General features: G+C 41.9%; 1 protein-coding gene across 1 annotated transcript in view; it reads right to left on the bottom strand.

Moving 5' to 3' along the window:
• The window catches only part of DCBLD1 (discoidin, CUB and LCCL domain containing 1), a 68,614-nt gene extending 53,026 nt beyond the window's left edge, over positions 1-15,588 (bottom strand). Inside the window, exon 1 of the mRNA XM_030853603.3 lies at positions 15,477-15,588. Within this exon, the coding sequence (XP_030709463.2) occupies positions 15,477-15,588 (112 nt within the window). The remainder of the gene's footprint in view (positions 1-15,476) is intronic.
• Positions 15,589-18,456: the final 2,868 nt, after the last annotated feature.

Raw genomic sequence — 18,456 nt, 5'->3', positions numbered from 1 at the left:
GAAAAGACAACCTACGGAATGGGAGAAAATATTTGCAAATGATGTGACCCAGAAGGGTTTAATTTTCAAAATATACAAACAGCTTATACAGCTCAATATCAAAACAAACAAACAAACAAAAAGCAGCCCAGTCAAAAAATGGGCAGAAGACCTAAATAGACATTTCTCCAAAGAAGACATATAGATGGACAACAGGCACATGCAAATATGCTCAACTTAGCTAATTATTAGAGAAATACAAATCAAAACTACAATGAGGTACCACCTAACACCTGTCAGAATGGCCATCATTATAAAGTCTACAAATAATAAATGCTGGAGATAGTGTGGAGAAAAGGAAACCCTGCTACATTGTTGGTGGGAATGTAAATTGGTACAGCCACTATGGAGAAGAGGATGGAGGTTCCTCAAAAAACTAAAAATAGAATTACCACATGATCCAGTAATCCCAGTCCTGGGCATACATCCTGAAAAGACGAGAATGCTAGTTCAAAAAGACACATGCACCCCAATGTTCATAGCAGCACTGTTTACAATAACCAAGACATGGAAGCAACCTAAATGTCCATCAACACATGAATGGATAAAGAAGACGTGGTGTGTGTATGTAAACATATATATAATGGAATATCACTAGTCATAAAAAATAATTAAATAATGCCATTTGCAGCACCATGGATGGACCTAGAGATTATCATACTAAGTGAAGTAAGTCAAAGACAAATACTATATGGTATCACTTACATGTGGAATCTAAAAAAATGATACCTATGAACTTATTTACAAAACAGAAATAAACCCATAAACATAGAAAACAAACTTATGGTTATCAAAGGGGAAAGTGGTGGGGAGGGATAAATTAGGGGTTTGGGATTATCAGATACACACTACTATATATAAAACAGATAAGCAACAAGGTCGTACTGTATAGCACAGGGAACTATATTCAATATCTTGTAATAACCTATAATGGAAAAGAATTTGAAAGAGAATATATAACAATCTCTTTGCTGTACACCTGAAACATTGTAAATCAACTATACCTCAACTTAAAAAAAGTTGGATTTTCAAATGCAATATATTTACACTAATAAATACCAATGCTAATTTTAAAAAAGATAAGTGGGGTATTAAATAACATCAGGGGAGTATTATTCACTTTTTTAGGTGTGATAATGGTATTGAGGTTGTGTGAGAAAATGTCTTTACTTTTAGGGATGCCTACTGACATTTGTAGGGCTGAAATGACATGACGACATGTGGTCTGGGATTTGCCATAAAATACTTCAACAAAAAAGGGAGAGAGGAAAATAAGTAAAAAAGACGGGGAAATGTTGATGGTTACCATAGCTGGATGATGAGGGTTCACAGTGTTTTGTTTTGTTTTGTTTTGTTTTTAATTAAAATGAAAAGAAATAAAGGTCAATCTTGAAGGCAAAAAAGTACAATCTTGGTTTTACGGTTAAGCTCCTTGAGGACTCAAGGGCAGTGAGCCGCGGTGATGCAGTAGTGGGAGGCGACAGGGACACTGAACTGTCACCACCTACCATCAAGGGGGGAACATGGCAAGAAGTGGGGTGGAGGAAGTTTGGCCACAGGGAACTTCTCTACTCTTCACAAGTGGCTACCATGCAGCATTTATCATCTTCTTCCTTTGAACTGTAATTTAATTTCCAAAGCACATGATGACTAAACTGTGTATCATTTCCTCCTCTCCTCAGACTGGAAGCTTCTCCCCCTGTAGAACAGTTGAAGGGTCCACAATGGGCCCTGGGGTTTGCTTGGAGCCATAGCTGGTTTGTGAGACTGACGCACCACCTCCTCAAAACAACTTACAGAAATTAAACTGGATGGAGGAAGTTTAGATTTTGGAAAAAGCTGCAAGTACTCATTAATGTTTTATAACTCCCCAGGTGATCTCTACCCCAAATTTAAGCATTTTAATTCTGAGCATTTGGAAACAACCTAAATTAGTAAAGAGTCAGACTATGACACCTCCGAGCAGATTGATATTAAGGAAAAGGTAAGGCCATGTTTTAGAAAACGATTTAATTTTAAAACAGAATATAGACCACATACATAGATATGAAGGAAAAAAGGTTTAAACTGTATATTTTTATGGTGTGGGATTAGAATTGATTTCCATTTTATTTATATTAGTTTTCTAAATGTTCTATAGTATGAATACATTATACATAAACCAGAAAACTAATATGATTAAAACTACCAAATCCACCTAATGTGCTTTGTAACGTTAAAGGCTACCTTCAGCATTGGTCTTAAGGTATGCAGATGGGAAGAAGTCTCTAAACCAACATACCCAAACTGGCATTAAAAACTTACTCAACAAACAGCTCGAAATTTAGGATAATGCAGTTCCCATTTGAAGGAGATCACAGTCAAGGGGAGAGAGACGTAAGTTAACAAGTAATTCCTGAGAGTAAAGTGACAGGTCCAATGGACTCATTATCTGTTCCCCCAAATGCCTGAAATGAATGGATATGCATTTATCTTTCAGACTTTTACCTCAGCTATTTAGGAAGTATGGATATACAAGGTATTTTCTAAATAAGCTTAAAACAAATCCCCAGATGCTTGTCTACACGAGTCAACCGTTTATTTAGTCTACTCAAATTCCAGCCACTAAGAAAGGAAAACAATAACTTCCTTAAAAGACTACTTCCCTTTGATAAGTAGTCACATTCCACTAACAGCAAAGTGAAATTAAGATATATTTGATATGGACTAAGTTCTGCAATACTACAAAGAATGATTTAGGCTTTGAAAAATTTTTTAAACTTAATTGTACCTGGAAAATTATTTGAAGTAAAACAACTAGTACAAAAATATATTTAAGATTAATTATTGACTAGTCCACAGAACAAGACAGCAACCTTCAAACTTGTTGAAGACCCATAGTTAGAATATAGATTTCTCATCACAGCCTAAGCAAGCACACATGCATACACCCACATAAATAACAAACAAAAATCTAATGTTATAATACTTTTTTTTTTTTTTGCAGTAGGCGGGCCTCTCACTGTTGTGGCCTCTCCTGTTGCAGAGCACACGCTCCGGACGCGCAGGCTCAGCAGCCATGGCTCATGGGCCCAGCCGCTCCGCGGCATGTGGGATCTTCCCGGACCGGGGCACGAACCCATGTCCCCTGCATCGGCAGGCAGACTCTCAACCACTGCACCACCAGGGAAGCCCAATACTTTTTATTATATGTAATGCACTGTGATATTTTCTGTTCTATCCCATTTCATTTTTAAGTTAAAAGTGTGCTGGCTGTGCCAGATGAACTGACTGCCTACAAATGGGTCACAAGCTGCAATTTGGAAAATAGTGCTCTAAAATATCACGAGTGAAACCACTTCTAGAAACATGATTTAATTACAGTTGTATCCTTGCTCTTCCTAATATTCAAGTTACAACAGGTCTCAACACATACACCATTACCCATGTGTGGGTGTGAGAAAATTTCTTCCCATTTCTGAGATCAAGTGAGCTCTTGACGACTACAATCTTTTCAACCACAAAAGGGAGCTTGCAATTACTACAGAGCTCTTTGTCTGATGGTAAGGCGAACAGCTTTCCCAAGCTATTACTAATTTCACTGTCAGCCATCCTCTCTTACAAATGTTGTTCTTCTCCAGTTATGCTTAACTTTTTCACTGCCTGGAAAGGAATGGAAGCACAGGGGCAGGAGAGCCTTTTCATTCTATGTGAGAATAAAACGAGTAAAACAGAAAGTTATGATGGTAAAACTTCAATTATTCAAAATCTTTAGTTTTCCTAAAAGGAAAATGGATAATAGTCACAGCTATAGACTAGAAGCACATGACCAAGTTCTGCAAAACTGTTCTGCAAAACTTAGAATCTCTTTAAACCTTATTATCACTGTGTATAAAATAGATGCTACAACACAGTGTTTCCTATCAGCTAAAAAAAATCACTTAAAACAAATCAATTTGAATGCATGAAAATTAAACAAATCATTTCAAGAGGTCCTATCCAAGAGTCCCTACATAATGGGAGACTATTTCCATCAGTGTGCAAAGACATCAATAATTTTAATATTAACATATTAAAAAGCATCATTTATGCCCAATGGATATAAAAATCTCAAAACCTTGTTTAATGCTATTCTTTAATATGCTATAAGTAAAATCAGTGAAAACTCTATAGTTCTTGGTCACTCTCCAGTCTATGAAAAGGAAAAACGATCACTGAAAGGGCTGTGGATGTGGGGGAAGAGGGTTGCACACATGTCGGCTTCTAACTTCATAAACTATTTCCATATACTTGGGAGGTGACAGAGCACAATGGTTATGACACTGGGTTCCTGTGTCCTTGGGAGTTGTGTGGGCTTGGGTGAGTCCCTTTACCTCTCTAATCGTCAATTCATCATCTGTAATATAGAGATAATGATAGTGCCCAACTCACAGGAGCATTAAATAATATAATGCTAGTAAAGCGCTGAGCATAGAGGCTAGCATACAGTGAGATTCAATACATTTTAACTACTATATTTCTATTTTAAAAATACTACACATATTAAAGTATCAAGAATATTGCTTTGAATTAGCTGACTTCTTCTAAATTCCATCACTCATTGGCTCTACGATTCTAAGAAGTTACCTATTTTGTATCAATCTTCCCCATCTCCAAAATGACCACTCAAAACTGGGTGTGGTAAAGATGAATGAGGCTGTGTGTGTTAAGTGCTCAAAACTGCTGGGAAGTCTAACCAGAATTCATTCCCCAAGATTTATCTAGGGCCACTAGCTGCTAGCTCAGCACCTCCCAAAATAGGCACTGGATCCCTCAGTCCTTAGAAGGCTTACAAAGAGATCACACCCTTGCTGCCAAAAAATGGCAAATAAGCTTCCAGAAACCCGCCTTTTTCTTCACCACAGGACATCTCAAAGCCCTTGCAGTGCATGTGAAACTTTAAAGGAGGATGCATGCTCAATGGGCATCTCCTGGGAGCAGTGTTCTGTGGGACACACTGGCCAACTCCTGGGCTGGGCTCACAAAAGGGGGGTGCACAGAGAGATCCCAAAACAGGGCTTCCGGGATCAAAGATCAGATGTGGAGAGGTGGATTTCGGTCTTTAGAGCTCTAAAAAATGGACACTGAAATTGTAACCTGTCACTGATATTCAAAAGCAAGACTTGCCACTGTTGTTATTAACTTACAAGTGCTTAAGTTACAAGGGGAATTGGCAACAAACTGGACACGTTGTTTGAGAGAAGTGTCCTAATTTCACAGATAAAAATGTAAAACCAAACCAAACCAAACAAACCCCTTGTTTGTAAAGCAAAACAAGTCTTAGATGACTGTGTTATCCCTGTTGAATAGATGCTCAGGATACGGAAGCTGGAGAAAAGTGGCTGCTGACCTTTATTAATAATGTCAGGATGTTGATGTCATGTCTACGTTGCAACTGCTGAAGCTGAGGACAAATGCGAGCAATCCTTCCTGTCTCTACAATGTGCTGTATTTTCTAACCTTGGTTCCATGTTAAATATGCATATCACCAATATTCACATGTGTAACTGGATGTTGACTTTTCTCTTGGCGTCCAAAAATTCCAACATTACCAAGTACAGACAAAGTTCATCTGAGCTTTAGAAGTCAAAACTGTGGATAAACAACAAGGTCCTACTGTAAAGCACAGGGAACTATATTCAATATCTTGTGATAAACCATAATGGAAAAGAATATGAAAAGGAATATATATATATGTATAACCGAATCACTTTGCTGTACGGCAATTAACACAACATTGTAAATCAACTATACTTCAATAATTTTTTTAAAAAAGTAAAACTTTAAATGTTTCTCTCTTGCTCCCTCATATACACAGATATTTTCACTTTGACAGATTTTTTTTTAATTAATAAGAACCAAAAAGTTATTGGAACAGGAAAAAAATCATAAAATTAATTGTGAAAGTGCTCTTACTAACCAACCATTTATTGTAAAAGGTGACAGATACTGAGTGTTCTAAGGGACTTTATATTATCTTATTTAACCTTCAGGACAATCATATTTGATGGATATTATTAGTTTCCTTTTTAAAAATTATGAAACATTTCATACACACATGCGGACATACAGATAGCTGTGTATAAAGAGTACTATCTCAAACATCCAAGAATACACCCCATAGCTTATAAGACAGGACATTTCCAATACAGCCCAAGAAGCCCACAGCACCCTTTCTTTACCACATGTCCTTCCTATTGTCCTTGCTCTATGTGTGAAGAAGTTGAGGCTCTGAGAAGCTGAGTAATCAGCCCTGGCGGCGGAGCAGGCATCTGAACCTCACCTGTCGGACTTCAGACCCCATGAAACTCAAGCACTGAGGTGGCAATTGCTGAAGTCACCCATTTCAGAAGTGAGAACACTGAGCAGAGAGATTTCAGGAACTGCCCAAGATCACACTACCAGGGTTTTAATGCCAGCACAACCGGCATTAAAACCCACATTACGATTATTTATTTATAGCCCTACTCTTTTGGTCTTGAAATTAACATGAGGAAGAGAGCCATATTTAATTCAGGGTTTCTTGTAAAACTTATGAGGAATTCCACCACTCTCTGTTTTTAATCATTTAAGTAAGTGCTTTTTACTAGCCTGTTAAAGGAATAGTCTGAGAGGCGGCTAGTTTACTTCCCACAAAGGCTATTCTCTGCTTCGCACCAATGGAGCTCCTAAAAGCTGCTTTGTAAATGAAGGGTCAGTAGACTCAAGTGCTGCTTCTCAAACTTCAGTGGGTACAGCAACCACCCGGGGATCTTGCTAATGTGCAAGGTCTGAGATTTCTGCATGTCCAAAAGTCTCTTGGTAATGTCTCTTCTGCTAGTCTTTTTAAGATATACCCTGAGTAGCAGGAGACTAAAGGGCCCTCATTATTAGGAGGGATCTTGCAGTGAATTTTCTTAAAAATGAAAAATCCTTGAGATACCAGTTTTGTATGGTTTTACTTTAATATCTATTCCTAAAATTGGAACACATCTGTATTTTCAATTCTCTGATACATTTTTACTCTCGATTTCATTTATATATCCAGGAAAGAAAGTAATAAATTTCAGGATCTATATTTAAGCCAGAGTGACGTTTCTAACACCTGGACAAGAGCGTCAATTTAGGAATTATCTGAGCACAGAATGAAAAATACACAATGAAATAGGATGAGAAGGTTTGTGGGAACATACATGTACGTACCACATGTAAGGAAAAAGCAATCAATGTTGACTAACCAGAAAATAGCAAATATCAGCTGGGTAAGAGATGGCATTTTATCATTCATCGAATGAGGTACGAAACATAAGAGTTGAGAGAAAAATAAATAAATCATGAAATTCATATCACGTTGCATGGTCCTGAAAATTGTATGGCCTTTGCACATTCTGTATTCTGCACTGCTAAATGTCTCACGGTGGATTAAAGCACAACAGCTGCTAATTGGGAGTTTTCAAAGTCTTAATATTTCTGTAGCAAGTGTAATCATCTCTAAGAGAAGCCAAAGGCTATTAATTTAAAACTTTATTGCATAAATAACCCCCTGAAATTGTGTTCCTCCAAGGCTTCTTTTCTTGAACTTGATGTCATCTGGATGAACGTCCCTTGAAGATGAGGGGCAGAAGACCATCATAAGGCATTTAGAATTGTAGAACATGCACCTGACCCCCTCTTTAGGCACATAAAGTGAATGCATCTGGGGTAAATGATTCAATCTCTCTGAATCTCAGTTCCTTCAATAGCTCTCAGAATTGTTGGGATTCAATTCAATTCAATTCGATGCAAAAAAAAAAAAAAAAAACCCAAAAAACCACCTGATAAAAAATATATATTTGAAGGTAAGGTTTTAAAATGTTATTTACATAAAAAGTATCTGATTGGGCAAACAACAATGATCAATAGATGCTTAAACCATTGAGTGAAATGTCGATGGAGAAGAGTAGTCTGAGTGAGCGAGAGACTATTATCCCACAGACCACTTCCAGGTCATATAGGAAAAGGCAACTTTATAAAGGATGGATTGAGTTGTCACTTCCTGAAGTCACTGATCATTCTCAACATCACTGAAATGGGGGGCAATAATAATCACAATAATAGTATATGCATCTTGTTGTGATACAATTAGCAGTACATGGCACCTTGAGGTACTTTTACCCAAAACCCTTAGCCTGAATCTAATCAAATCTGTAAGTCTAATTCAGGTTTATACTTTAGGGGATGGTGCACGTAAAAGAAAGACACACCACTCAGAAGCAGTAAGTCAGTTTAGGATGTGAGCTGTGTCACCAGACAATTGAATTTGACTTCCTTGCAGGAAAATAAAATGTATGTGGGTGGGGATCAGTGGTAGATCAAAAGTGACTTAAAGAGACGTAATAACTAACTGCCATGTGTGGACTTTGTTTGAACAAACCAGTAGCCAAAAGACATGTTAAGGTTAACGGGGAAATATGACTTGAGTATTCGATATTAGGGGAGAAATGCCATGAAGTCTTCAATATACTTTAAATACCTCAGGGGAAAAGCAGTGTGTTTGTTAAGATCTTAATAATATAGCACAGTAACTGTAGCAAAGAGGATAAAAAAAGGAAAAGGAAGAAGAAAGATGGGCGGAAAAAGAATTTCCTACCCAAAAGGCAAGAGGGTCTCAAAGATTTTTAGACCCTTTTGAGCTAGCACTAACAGCAGGTACAGCACCATTTCTCTATCTGTAGAGTTGGCTATCTTCTATTTTAGACTCTTGGCAAAGCAGGGGCTTTCTAGGGGAAAAAAAAGGCAAATCTTGGTCCATGTAATTCTCACAATAAGCAGCCTCCATTCTAAACTCCTCGGAGTGGGAGCAATTCAATAAACAGCTCTCATGTCCCAGCGGGCCCATGGGCTATTAAGTCTCAAAAGTTTCCTCCTTTGGACTGAAATCAACCACATTTCAATCTGCTTCTGTAAAGCAATAAAAAAAAAAGCTGGGTCCTCCCTGGTGGCGCAGTGGTTGAGAGTCTGCCTGCCGATGCAGGGAACACGGGTTCGTGCCCCGGTCTGGGAAGATCCCACATGCCGCGGAGCGGCTGGGCCCATGAGCCATGGCCACTGAGCCTGCGCGTCCGGAGCCTGTGCTCCGCAACGGGAGAGGCCACAACAGTGAGAGGCCCGCGTACCGCAAAAAAAAAAAAAAAAAAAAAAAAAAAGCTGAATTAAATCCACTCAGCCTGTTAAAAATTGAGACCCACGAAGATGTTTACCACCTTCCCTGTAGGAAATTTTATGCACTGGCACTTTGAATTTAACTGGACTTCTGATCTCTGTCAGAAATAATAGTGAAATAAAGGTGGTTTTTTTTCCCTTTTTCTTTTTTCAAGAATAGAGTGCTGGGCTTCCCTGGTGGCGCAGTGGTTAAGAATCCGCCTGCCAATGCGGGAGAAATGGGTTCGAGCCCTCGTCCGGGAAGATCCCACATGCCGCGGAGCAACTAAGCCCGTGCTCCACAACTACTGAGCCTCCGCTCTAGAGCCCACGAGCCACAGCTACTGAGCCCATGTGCCACAACTAATGAAGCCCATGCGCCTAGAGCCCAGTGCTCTGCAACAAGACAAGCCACCGCAATGAGAAGTCCACGCACCACACGAAGAGAAGCCCCCGCTCGCTGCAACTAGAGAAAGCCCGTGCACAGCAACAAAGACCCAATGCAGCCAAAAATAAAAAAATTTTAGAAAAAAAGAATAGAGTGCTCCATAAAAATCATTTACACATAACCTCTAGGAACATCCACTAAACACTCTCAGTCATGAAATGGAGCCGTATAAAATGAAAATGACCATATGTAAGCATATATCAACATAAGACAAAGACATTTCTGCAAATATGGGGTATTAGAACACCCAAGGAGATAGTTTATGAAAACTAGATTAAGATTAAACAGAAATGGCATTAAACAGTCAAGGCTTACAGGACTATATGGCTCAACACAGTGCTAATGTCACAAATGCCTAAACACTGTCCTCAAGTGATCTTCAAGGTAAAGCAGGGCCCTGATGCCCTCAATGTATAAGCACCTGCAGATCTTAGGGGACCAAAGACCACCTGCTCCTCTATTTTCAAGATGGCCAGCACCTAACTTATGGCAGCTGTGCTGGTATTACCTGGAAAGGAGTCTCTGAGATTCCCAACTCTTTTCAGAGTTGAATTTAGCTATTTTCTTGAATACATGTACGGTGTGTCTGAAGACATCACAATAGTCATGTATGCAATTTCTGTTTAAAACACTTTAGTGACTACTACCCTTCACCTCATTCGCTCAAACCTCAGCCACAAGCATTCATGCACCGACTCAGGAAATAGTTATCTGGAGCCTGTTATCAGCCAGGTACTATAACCGGTGCTGGTGGTGAATAAAAAAGCTCTGTTTCATTTTGCTCTCACAAAGCTTAGCCTTTCCTTCTATTTGCCTCCCGTTCCCCGCCACCCCCCCCATCCTCTTCAACTCCCACTGAAAGGCAAGTTTGGCAGTTGGTTCCGGATCCAGCATACTAGGGGTCATAGTTAGAATTCATTTCCACATTGGGTTAAAAATCACCATGTGTTTTTTTTTCCTCATCAGTTAAGTCTCTCCCATTCCTGCACCCCCAGGACAAACAACCATTTTTTAAATTTTATATACAAAGCAGAGAATGAACATCTGGAAGATGACATCAACACGACTCTTCAGTTGCAAAAAGGCAAAATTACTCCGTAGTCTAACGAAACAGAATCTGAAAGTCTGGCAATATTTTTCCTTTCATCTTCAATGCCAGACTTTGAATATACCAGAATGAGTTCCTCTATTTTAAATCCATATTTTCAGACATTTTGTTTACAAACAACACTTGGACTAGACATACAACTTCATTACTTTGTCTTGTTCCGGTTGTGATTCTCAACTAGAGTCAGCGCTGAGTCTTTAACAACAGGGCAGGAGCTGTGTTTTCACTGTCTTCTCCCCCCATCCTCACTGAGCACCCATTCCCTACTGAGCACCCATCATGTGCTGGCCACTGTTCAAGGCACATAGCTTCTCATGGATCTTAACTTCTCACAGTGGGGAGACAGACAAGAAAGAAAAGTATAAATTATAGACTCTGTTGGAAGGTGGTAAATGCCCTAGAGAAAACTGCAAGCAGGGAGGGGGAATGTGGAGTTCTGGGGAAGGCGAGAGGGTTCCAGGCGGTTAGGGCCATTCTCCCTGTGAAGCAATATTTGAACAAAGATCGAAGGAGAAGGGAGTCACGTGGACATTTGGGGCAAGCCTGTTCCAGGCAGAGGGAACAGCACCTGCGAAGGCTCTGAGGTAGAAGGGTTCCTGATACCACTGAGAAATAGCAAGAAAGTCAGTATGCCTGGGGATGCGGGGAAGTGTGGTAGAGAACGAGGTCCAAGAGGCAGTCGGGGAGGCAGAACAAAGGGGTCCCCGTATTTGTCAAATTAAGAGTAATAGCAGTAATAATCAGGAAGAGAGCTGGAATTTATTGAGTTTTTTGTGCTAAATGCAATTCCAAATAGGTACCATGTATTATCTCCTTACAAATTCAAAGCAACTGGTCGCTCTAATAGGCACAGAGTTGCCTTTATGCTTTAGGACGCGCATGGCAGTAAGTGCAAAATTCTCTATAGGAAGTATTTCCCTTAACAAGCCCTCACCCTACCCCTGCCTTAACATGACTAAAACCTTCGCTAAACTCTGCAATTAATCTCCCTGTGCATCTTAAAAATAAAAACATAGTTTCTTATAAATGTCAAATGTCTTGCTTATTTCCAAGTTGTGGTTTTTTTTATATGATTTTCAAGTCTGTTCCAGTACCTGAAGGTGAAAGGGGTCAACTTATGAAAAGTTAATAAGTACAGTTTGAGACACTATTCAGAGTTCAAATCCTGCTTTAATAACATCCTTTGATGTGTTTAATGAATCCTTCAGCACAACTTTTTTTCCCCTGTAATACTGTATATGGTATAACTTCATGTTTCAGAGTGTTAGTTACAAATTACATCTAATAGAGCCAAAAGACATGGTACATATTGTTCTGCTGGCCATGTTCCCTTCTTTCTGCTGCACTTGCCTTTAAAAGGCATCCTGACATATAGAAATAAGCATGCCAAGAGAGCTGGGCTTGCTAAACAAAGTTAATTAGTGGAAGTACCAGAGGTACCTTTATAAAGAACTTCAGTAGACTCTTTATTACTTAGTTTCCACTAATTAGGACATAATTTGAAAATATCTCCTAATACAAAAAGATTGTTCAGTTCAACTCAAGAAACATTTATTGGTCAGGTGCTATGAAGATAAAGACAATCCAGTGGCTGCCCTCAGGAACTTACAGTCTCCCAGGCTAACTGAATCGCAGGCCTTCAAGATGAAGGAAAATCTGGGGTGAGGGCAAGCACTGATGCAGAAGGTGCGAGAACAAACTTGTGACTTTTTAAAAAGCCACTCACGCCAAACATCAGACATCAGCTGTCCCCTGCTGAACCAAATATAAAGAAGTGATGGCTTAAAAACAGAACTTCCGAAAGTAAAAAGTTAGCGTTGGGCAGAATTTTTTAATCCATTTTTCTGTATCTAATTCTACGCTTAGAAGTTTCCTCAGAGATTAACTGCTTATTTTTATTCTTCTAATACTTAAATCAGAAGGAGGAAATTTTTAATATCCATTTCCAAATATTTTGGTGAAGAGAGAATCAGGTATTTTTAGTTAGCACAAATTCCTCACATGAATTAAGGGTATTTTATTCCACAAAACTTATAATCAAGGGAATAAGACGTAAGCCCAAGCCTATGGATTTATACAAATCGAATCAATGCTAATGATCAATTTACATGTGATATTATGTAAAGTCAAAATCACGTGAAACAATCTGTGTAAATATCTAACTTTAGTTAAGTGGATCCAGAGGCTCAAGAAGGAGCTAAAATCAGCCCATATTCTGCTCATCATGCCCTAATGCCTGGGGCCTGGCCCCCTATGAATACAGGAAGAATGGACTTTTTAAAAAAAAAAATAAATTGAGCAAAAATACCACATAGGCGGGCGTCCCTGGTGGTGCAGTGGTTGAGAGTCCGCCTACCAATGCAGGGGACACGAGTTCGTGTCCCGGTCCAGGAAGATCCCACATGCAGCGGAGCGGCTGGGCCCGTGAGCCATGGCCACTGAGCCTGCGCGTCCGGAGCCTGTGCTCCGCAACGGGAGAGGCCACAACAGTGAGAGGCCTGCGTACCACAAAAAACAAAACAAAACAAAACAAAAAAAACACCACATAGGCAAGTAGCAGCCTTGACTTTAAAATTTTGAATAATTTCATTGACTAGGCTTACAAATATTCAGATTAATGTATCATATTTGCTTCCCGAAACATAACACAATGAATAAAACTCTAATATTAAATTGTCTATGACACAGACAGCAGTAGCACTTTACCATAACCCTAACATTATCTGATGTTTCCACCATCTCAAAGCTGATTTGAATCAGAATTACCTGTGGGAACTTTTTAAAATCGCATGTTCCCAGGCCCCACCCATTGGATGGTGTGATTCACAGTATGGGTCTGGGGCTTTATAAAGCTCCCGGAGAGAGTGGTGAGCAGGTAGGCTGGGGAGCCACGAAGCAGCTGACTAAGCTGACAAGGACAATGGAGGTAAAATGTAGTAAATGCTGTCTTCTCACCAAAACAAGACTGTTATGCTAAGGCTACCCTCTTACCTTCTAAACATTGAGAGCACTAATATCACTGACGACCACCATCCAACTGTATAGCCAGTAGCATATTTCAAAACCTAAAATGGGTTTGCATGCTTAAATTTATGAAAACTTGAAAAATAAGTGACCGAGGGCTAATTGGGAAAATGACAGACGTGAGAAATACTCAAAAAACACTGATTATGCCTCTTCACTCATGAGGTATCAGAACTCGAGTTCGTAGATTTTTTTCAGTAAGTGTGCCAAATCTAAGTTTTACTTCTTTTGCGATTGGTTCTTTTAACATCCTAAATATATAGGATGCTTCACCGAAACATGACATCTTCTTCCATCAATCATGTGCAGTAAAGTCTCAAATTTGAAGCTCTAAGAATCTAAGCAATCACACGTCTTCCCGGAGAACTGCTCTATAAAGTTAACAGCCTGGATGCCATATAACATCTAAAACTTCATTTGGAAAGATGGGTGACAGCTTTAGCCAGATTAGTACAGGGACACATTGTTGGATCTATTCATAGATGTACAGTATTGAAGGTGCCTCTTCAAACAGTGACCCGAGAAACATTTACGTGCTTAAAACACCCGTGATCAAAATCGTACATTTTAAATAAAAGCATACATATTTATATTTTACGATATTCCTAGCATTCTGCTACAGTGCCAAGATACAGTCTGTCTAAACTTTAGCTTTTTTTTCTTTCCTAACAAATCGGTATGTACGCAAACTTAGGAACCACTACGAACATCTTGAGTATCAATGTTTCAGACTGGGAATACATGGTTCAGTGAAAAAAAAAATGCCAGCATTTGGCTTAGTTTTGATTCTTGTCTCATTAGAAAACACGGGGCGGGGGCACGGGGACAGTCAAAATATTCTGGCTAGATGCACTGCCATTAAGTAACCTCAGTCGTAGAGGGGCAAAAGCAAGGGAGGAGGGAAACAAGAACTGAAAAAATCCGCAGAAAGTTGCCCCTTGCGATCCATAAAGAACTAAATTACAACGATTTGCCTACAGCTGGTAAAACAGCTTATTGCTCTCATCTGGTGGCTATGCCGCAGTAAATTCGGTTGTGGGCTAATTAGGTCCAACTTGAAGCCAAGGACCAGGTGCAGAGAAAGATCCGCCTGGTCGGGAGTCGACTCGCTCCAACACCCAAGAAGGAGCCGAGCCACAGGGTTCCAAGTCGGGGCGCAAGCAGCTCACTCGTGACGGGAGGCGCGGTGGGACTGCCGGCTTCCCAGGGGGACCTCAGGGAAACCCTTCCCGACCATCCGTGCAAACCACAAACTCACACGCTACGATTCCAGCCGCGCAGGGAAGCGAGGCGACCGGGAGGGCCCGGCCGCCCAAACGCCGGGCAGCTCTGTCAAAATGAGGCTTGAGAAGGGCCTCCCCGCATAGGTCTCTCCCCTAAGGCTGGGGTCGTCAGCTCGCGAGCCCTGGACCATTTCACTTCAGGAAGGAACTCTGGAAACTAAGTGAGCCCGGCTGCGGAGAGAGAAAGTGGGGAGGCGCCAAGCTGGTCCTCTTGTTTGGGGGCGAAGGAAGGAGTCTGGTGGGGAGCGAACGGAACGCAGTTAACTTATTTTACACTCGAGCCGCCATCGACCAGAGAGAGCCGGACTCCGCAGGGCGCAGGCTGCGACCCCGACCTCCTCCCGCGCGCGGTCCCCTCCAGGCCCAGTGCGCCGCCCGCCGGACGCGCTCCACTCACCCAGCTCCTCCGCCTGCAGCCAGAGCGGCGCGGAGACAGCGAGCAGCAGGGCCAGGAGGCCGCGCCGAGCAGCCCCCGCCTGCGCGCAGCCGCCGCGGGCGCCGGCCACCATGGCCCCGCCGGGCGCCAGCTTGGCAGGCTCGGCTCTTCCTTGGCCCGCGCAACGCCGCCGCCACCGCCGCCGACCCGGCCGGCCGCCTCCTCCGCGGCCGAGCGCGGCGCCGGGACTGGGAATAGCCGCGGCCCGGCACCGAATCTCATTGGGGCGGCCCGGGGCCCAGCCCTGCGGGGGCGTCTCCCGCCCCGCCCCGCCCCGCCCCACCCCGCCCTGCGCGCCGGCCCCCGAGGAGGAAGTCTCTCCCGGGCGGCGGCTGGCCGCGGGGGTGTAGGCGTACCGGGCGTGGCCCGCGCTCCCCTCTAGGTACCCTGCGCTCCCCGCTCACGCTCTCCTTTTCCTCCGCCCCTCCTCTCCCAGTGCATGTGAACCTGGGAGCCCGGAGGACTCCTGGCCTTGAGACCTGCCCCCAGCCGCGCTGTGCCCGGGTCGTCCCCGGAGTGCCTGAGAGAGTGGTGGGAGCGCCAGAAAGCCTACTCTCCTCCAGGGCTTTGCCAACCCTACAGGGGTGGGCATGCCATTGACAGTAGCACTGGGGGACTCGAAATATTGTCACGGTAGGATGATGGTGGTGACAACATCCAGTTCAAGTTCTTTTTCATTCATTCAAAAGTTACTAGGTTCCAAAAGTGTGCCTCCCGGCCACAGTGCTAATCCCTTGTGACACTTGCAGACATTAAAAATAATAAGGCAAGTATGCAAACGCAAATCGCAGTCGGCGACGAATAGTGCTAGCGGAGCCCATTCAGGAAGATCTAATTAAATGCCGGGTGACGAGACTGCAGGTAGGAATCAGACAGGAAAGGCCTCACTTAAAAAGTGGCATCTAAGCTGAGACTCGGAGAGTGAATGGGACTTGGGAAAGCGGAAGGCGGGGGACAAGAGAACGGACAAGGTGTGCAAAAGAGCTGAGGGAGGAAACGGCCAGGGTGTGGGGAGTTAGGCGAACAGGTGGGTTCATGGCCGGAGGTGGAAGCCGGAGCGCTGAGCAGGGTCCGGAACGTGGAGGGCCTGGAAGGTCGCGTAAAGGATGTTTTTAAACTTTATCCTCGGAGCTAGGAGCAGACAAGAAGTTGTTCAAACGGAGGAATGACACGATCCGATTATCTGGGGGGTGGGGGGGTGGAGAAGGGCTTGGGGGAGGGGAGAATTACAAGGCTATTAGCGAGTAGCTGGATGGGGAAGTGGCAGTGGAAATTAAATGAGGACAGATTAGATACATATTTTAAAGACTCTGACGGCTCCAGATCGCTCGCTAGTCCTCCGCTCACTGCCATAACCTTCGCACTACCGTTTTGGCGCCCTGCAGTTTTCCTGGGTAACACGCAGCGACAGTTAACACCTGCAGATGCCGAGAAGGGGAAGTGTTAGAGGCGGGAGGAAATAACAGCCCCTCCAAGGGCCAATATTGGCCCGTCACGTGCTCTTTAGATACCCCCGATAGACTGTTCACACATTCCTTTTTTTCCTCTGTATTTTTAAACTAAATACAAACGCTGTTGAAACTTCCAATGAGATATCTTTGGGGCTTTGCTTTCTCGAAGGCGGCAGAAGTTAGAGGAAAGAACTTGAGCTTTAGAAATGAGGCTGATCCAACTCTGAATCTAGGATCAACCACTGACTGGGACTGATTCTCCCTGGGACTCTCTTCGTTGGGGAGTATAATACCTAACTTTCCTGGCTGTCACAGAGACAAAATAAAATATGTATAAGAAGTTATAGCGTGTAAGAGGTAATCAATAAATAACAGGTTTAGCATATTTGTATTGAAAGCAAAGGTCACACCCATGAAAATACTAAATATTCTGACACAAAACATAAAAAGATACTTTGACACATTGAATCATTTCCTAACTCCAGCTTGCCCTATTTCTTCTTTTCATTCTTTCTAAGAAGGTGAGTATTGGCCGCTGCTGGCCTCTAACAGGTGTGGCTCTGTGAGCAATGAATGAAGAAAGACAATGGGAGCATTGTTCACGGTGAGGAATTCATAGGGTGGGGCAGGTGAGCTCCCAGGGGGGACCTTTTCCATCTCAGGTAGTACCTTGATGGGAATCCAGTAGTTTATTCTACACCAGAATCCTGAGCCAGATCAGGAGAGAGATTTAGGATCTGGTGACAATGGGAAAACCAAAAGGCCAGGTGGATCCTAGTGCTTCATATGCCATTCCTTCCTTGCAAAATAAAAGAAAATCTCTAGTCAAGAAAAGCATAGTGAAAGAAAAATGTGAAAATACAACAGATTATCAATTATACTTTTGTATATAATACAATAAATAAGCCTCATTGAATTGATATACTTCAACCACACAGACTTTTGTGTTAGGCATGTGTACCTGTTTTATTCTTGAGTTGATACCATTTTGATCTTTTTTTAAAATAATGCATTGTGGAATCTCAGAAGTTAACGTAAAGTTCCAAGGGAATCTCAGAAGTTAATGTAAAGTTCCAAGATTCCATTAAAAATTATAATTGTTAGAATCCATCTGCAACATCTCACAAACTAAGATTTAAAGACTGCTTATCATATGAAACATCTCTCGGAAGGGGCTCTCACAAGGCTATCTAACCCCAACCCCTACTTACCATTTAGTCTTTCTGTATTTTGCATATCTAACTACAATTTATGCTTACATCTGTAGCCGTTCTGTAAAAATAGAGAACAGCTGGTCAGGGCTGCCTTGTTTTATATGTAAAATATGTATTCTGTATTGCTTAGGCAAGACAGAATTTAAACAGAACTGCAAGCCTAGTATCATGCTAAAGTAGTTACAAAGCTTCAGATTGTAGTTCAATTTGACAACCTAATCAATTTTGTCCTTAACATTTAGTTACCCCGATAGTGACTCTATGAAGTAGACCCAA

This window comes from Globicephala melas, chromosome 14 (assembly GCF_963455315.2).
Source record: "Globicephala melas chromosome 14, mGloMel1.2, whole genome shotgun sequence".
Lineage (NCBI taxonomy): Eukaryota > Metazoa > Chordata > Mammalia > Artiodactyla > Delphinidae > Globicephala > Globicephala melas.
The sequence above is the reverse complement of the archived record's forward strand: the minus strand, read 5'-3'. Positions and strand labels throughout refer to the sequence as shown.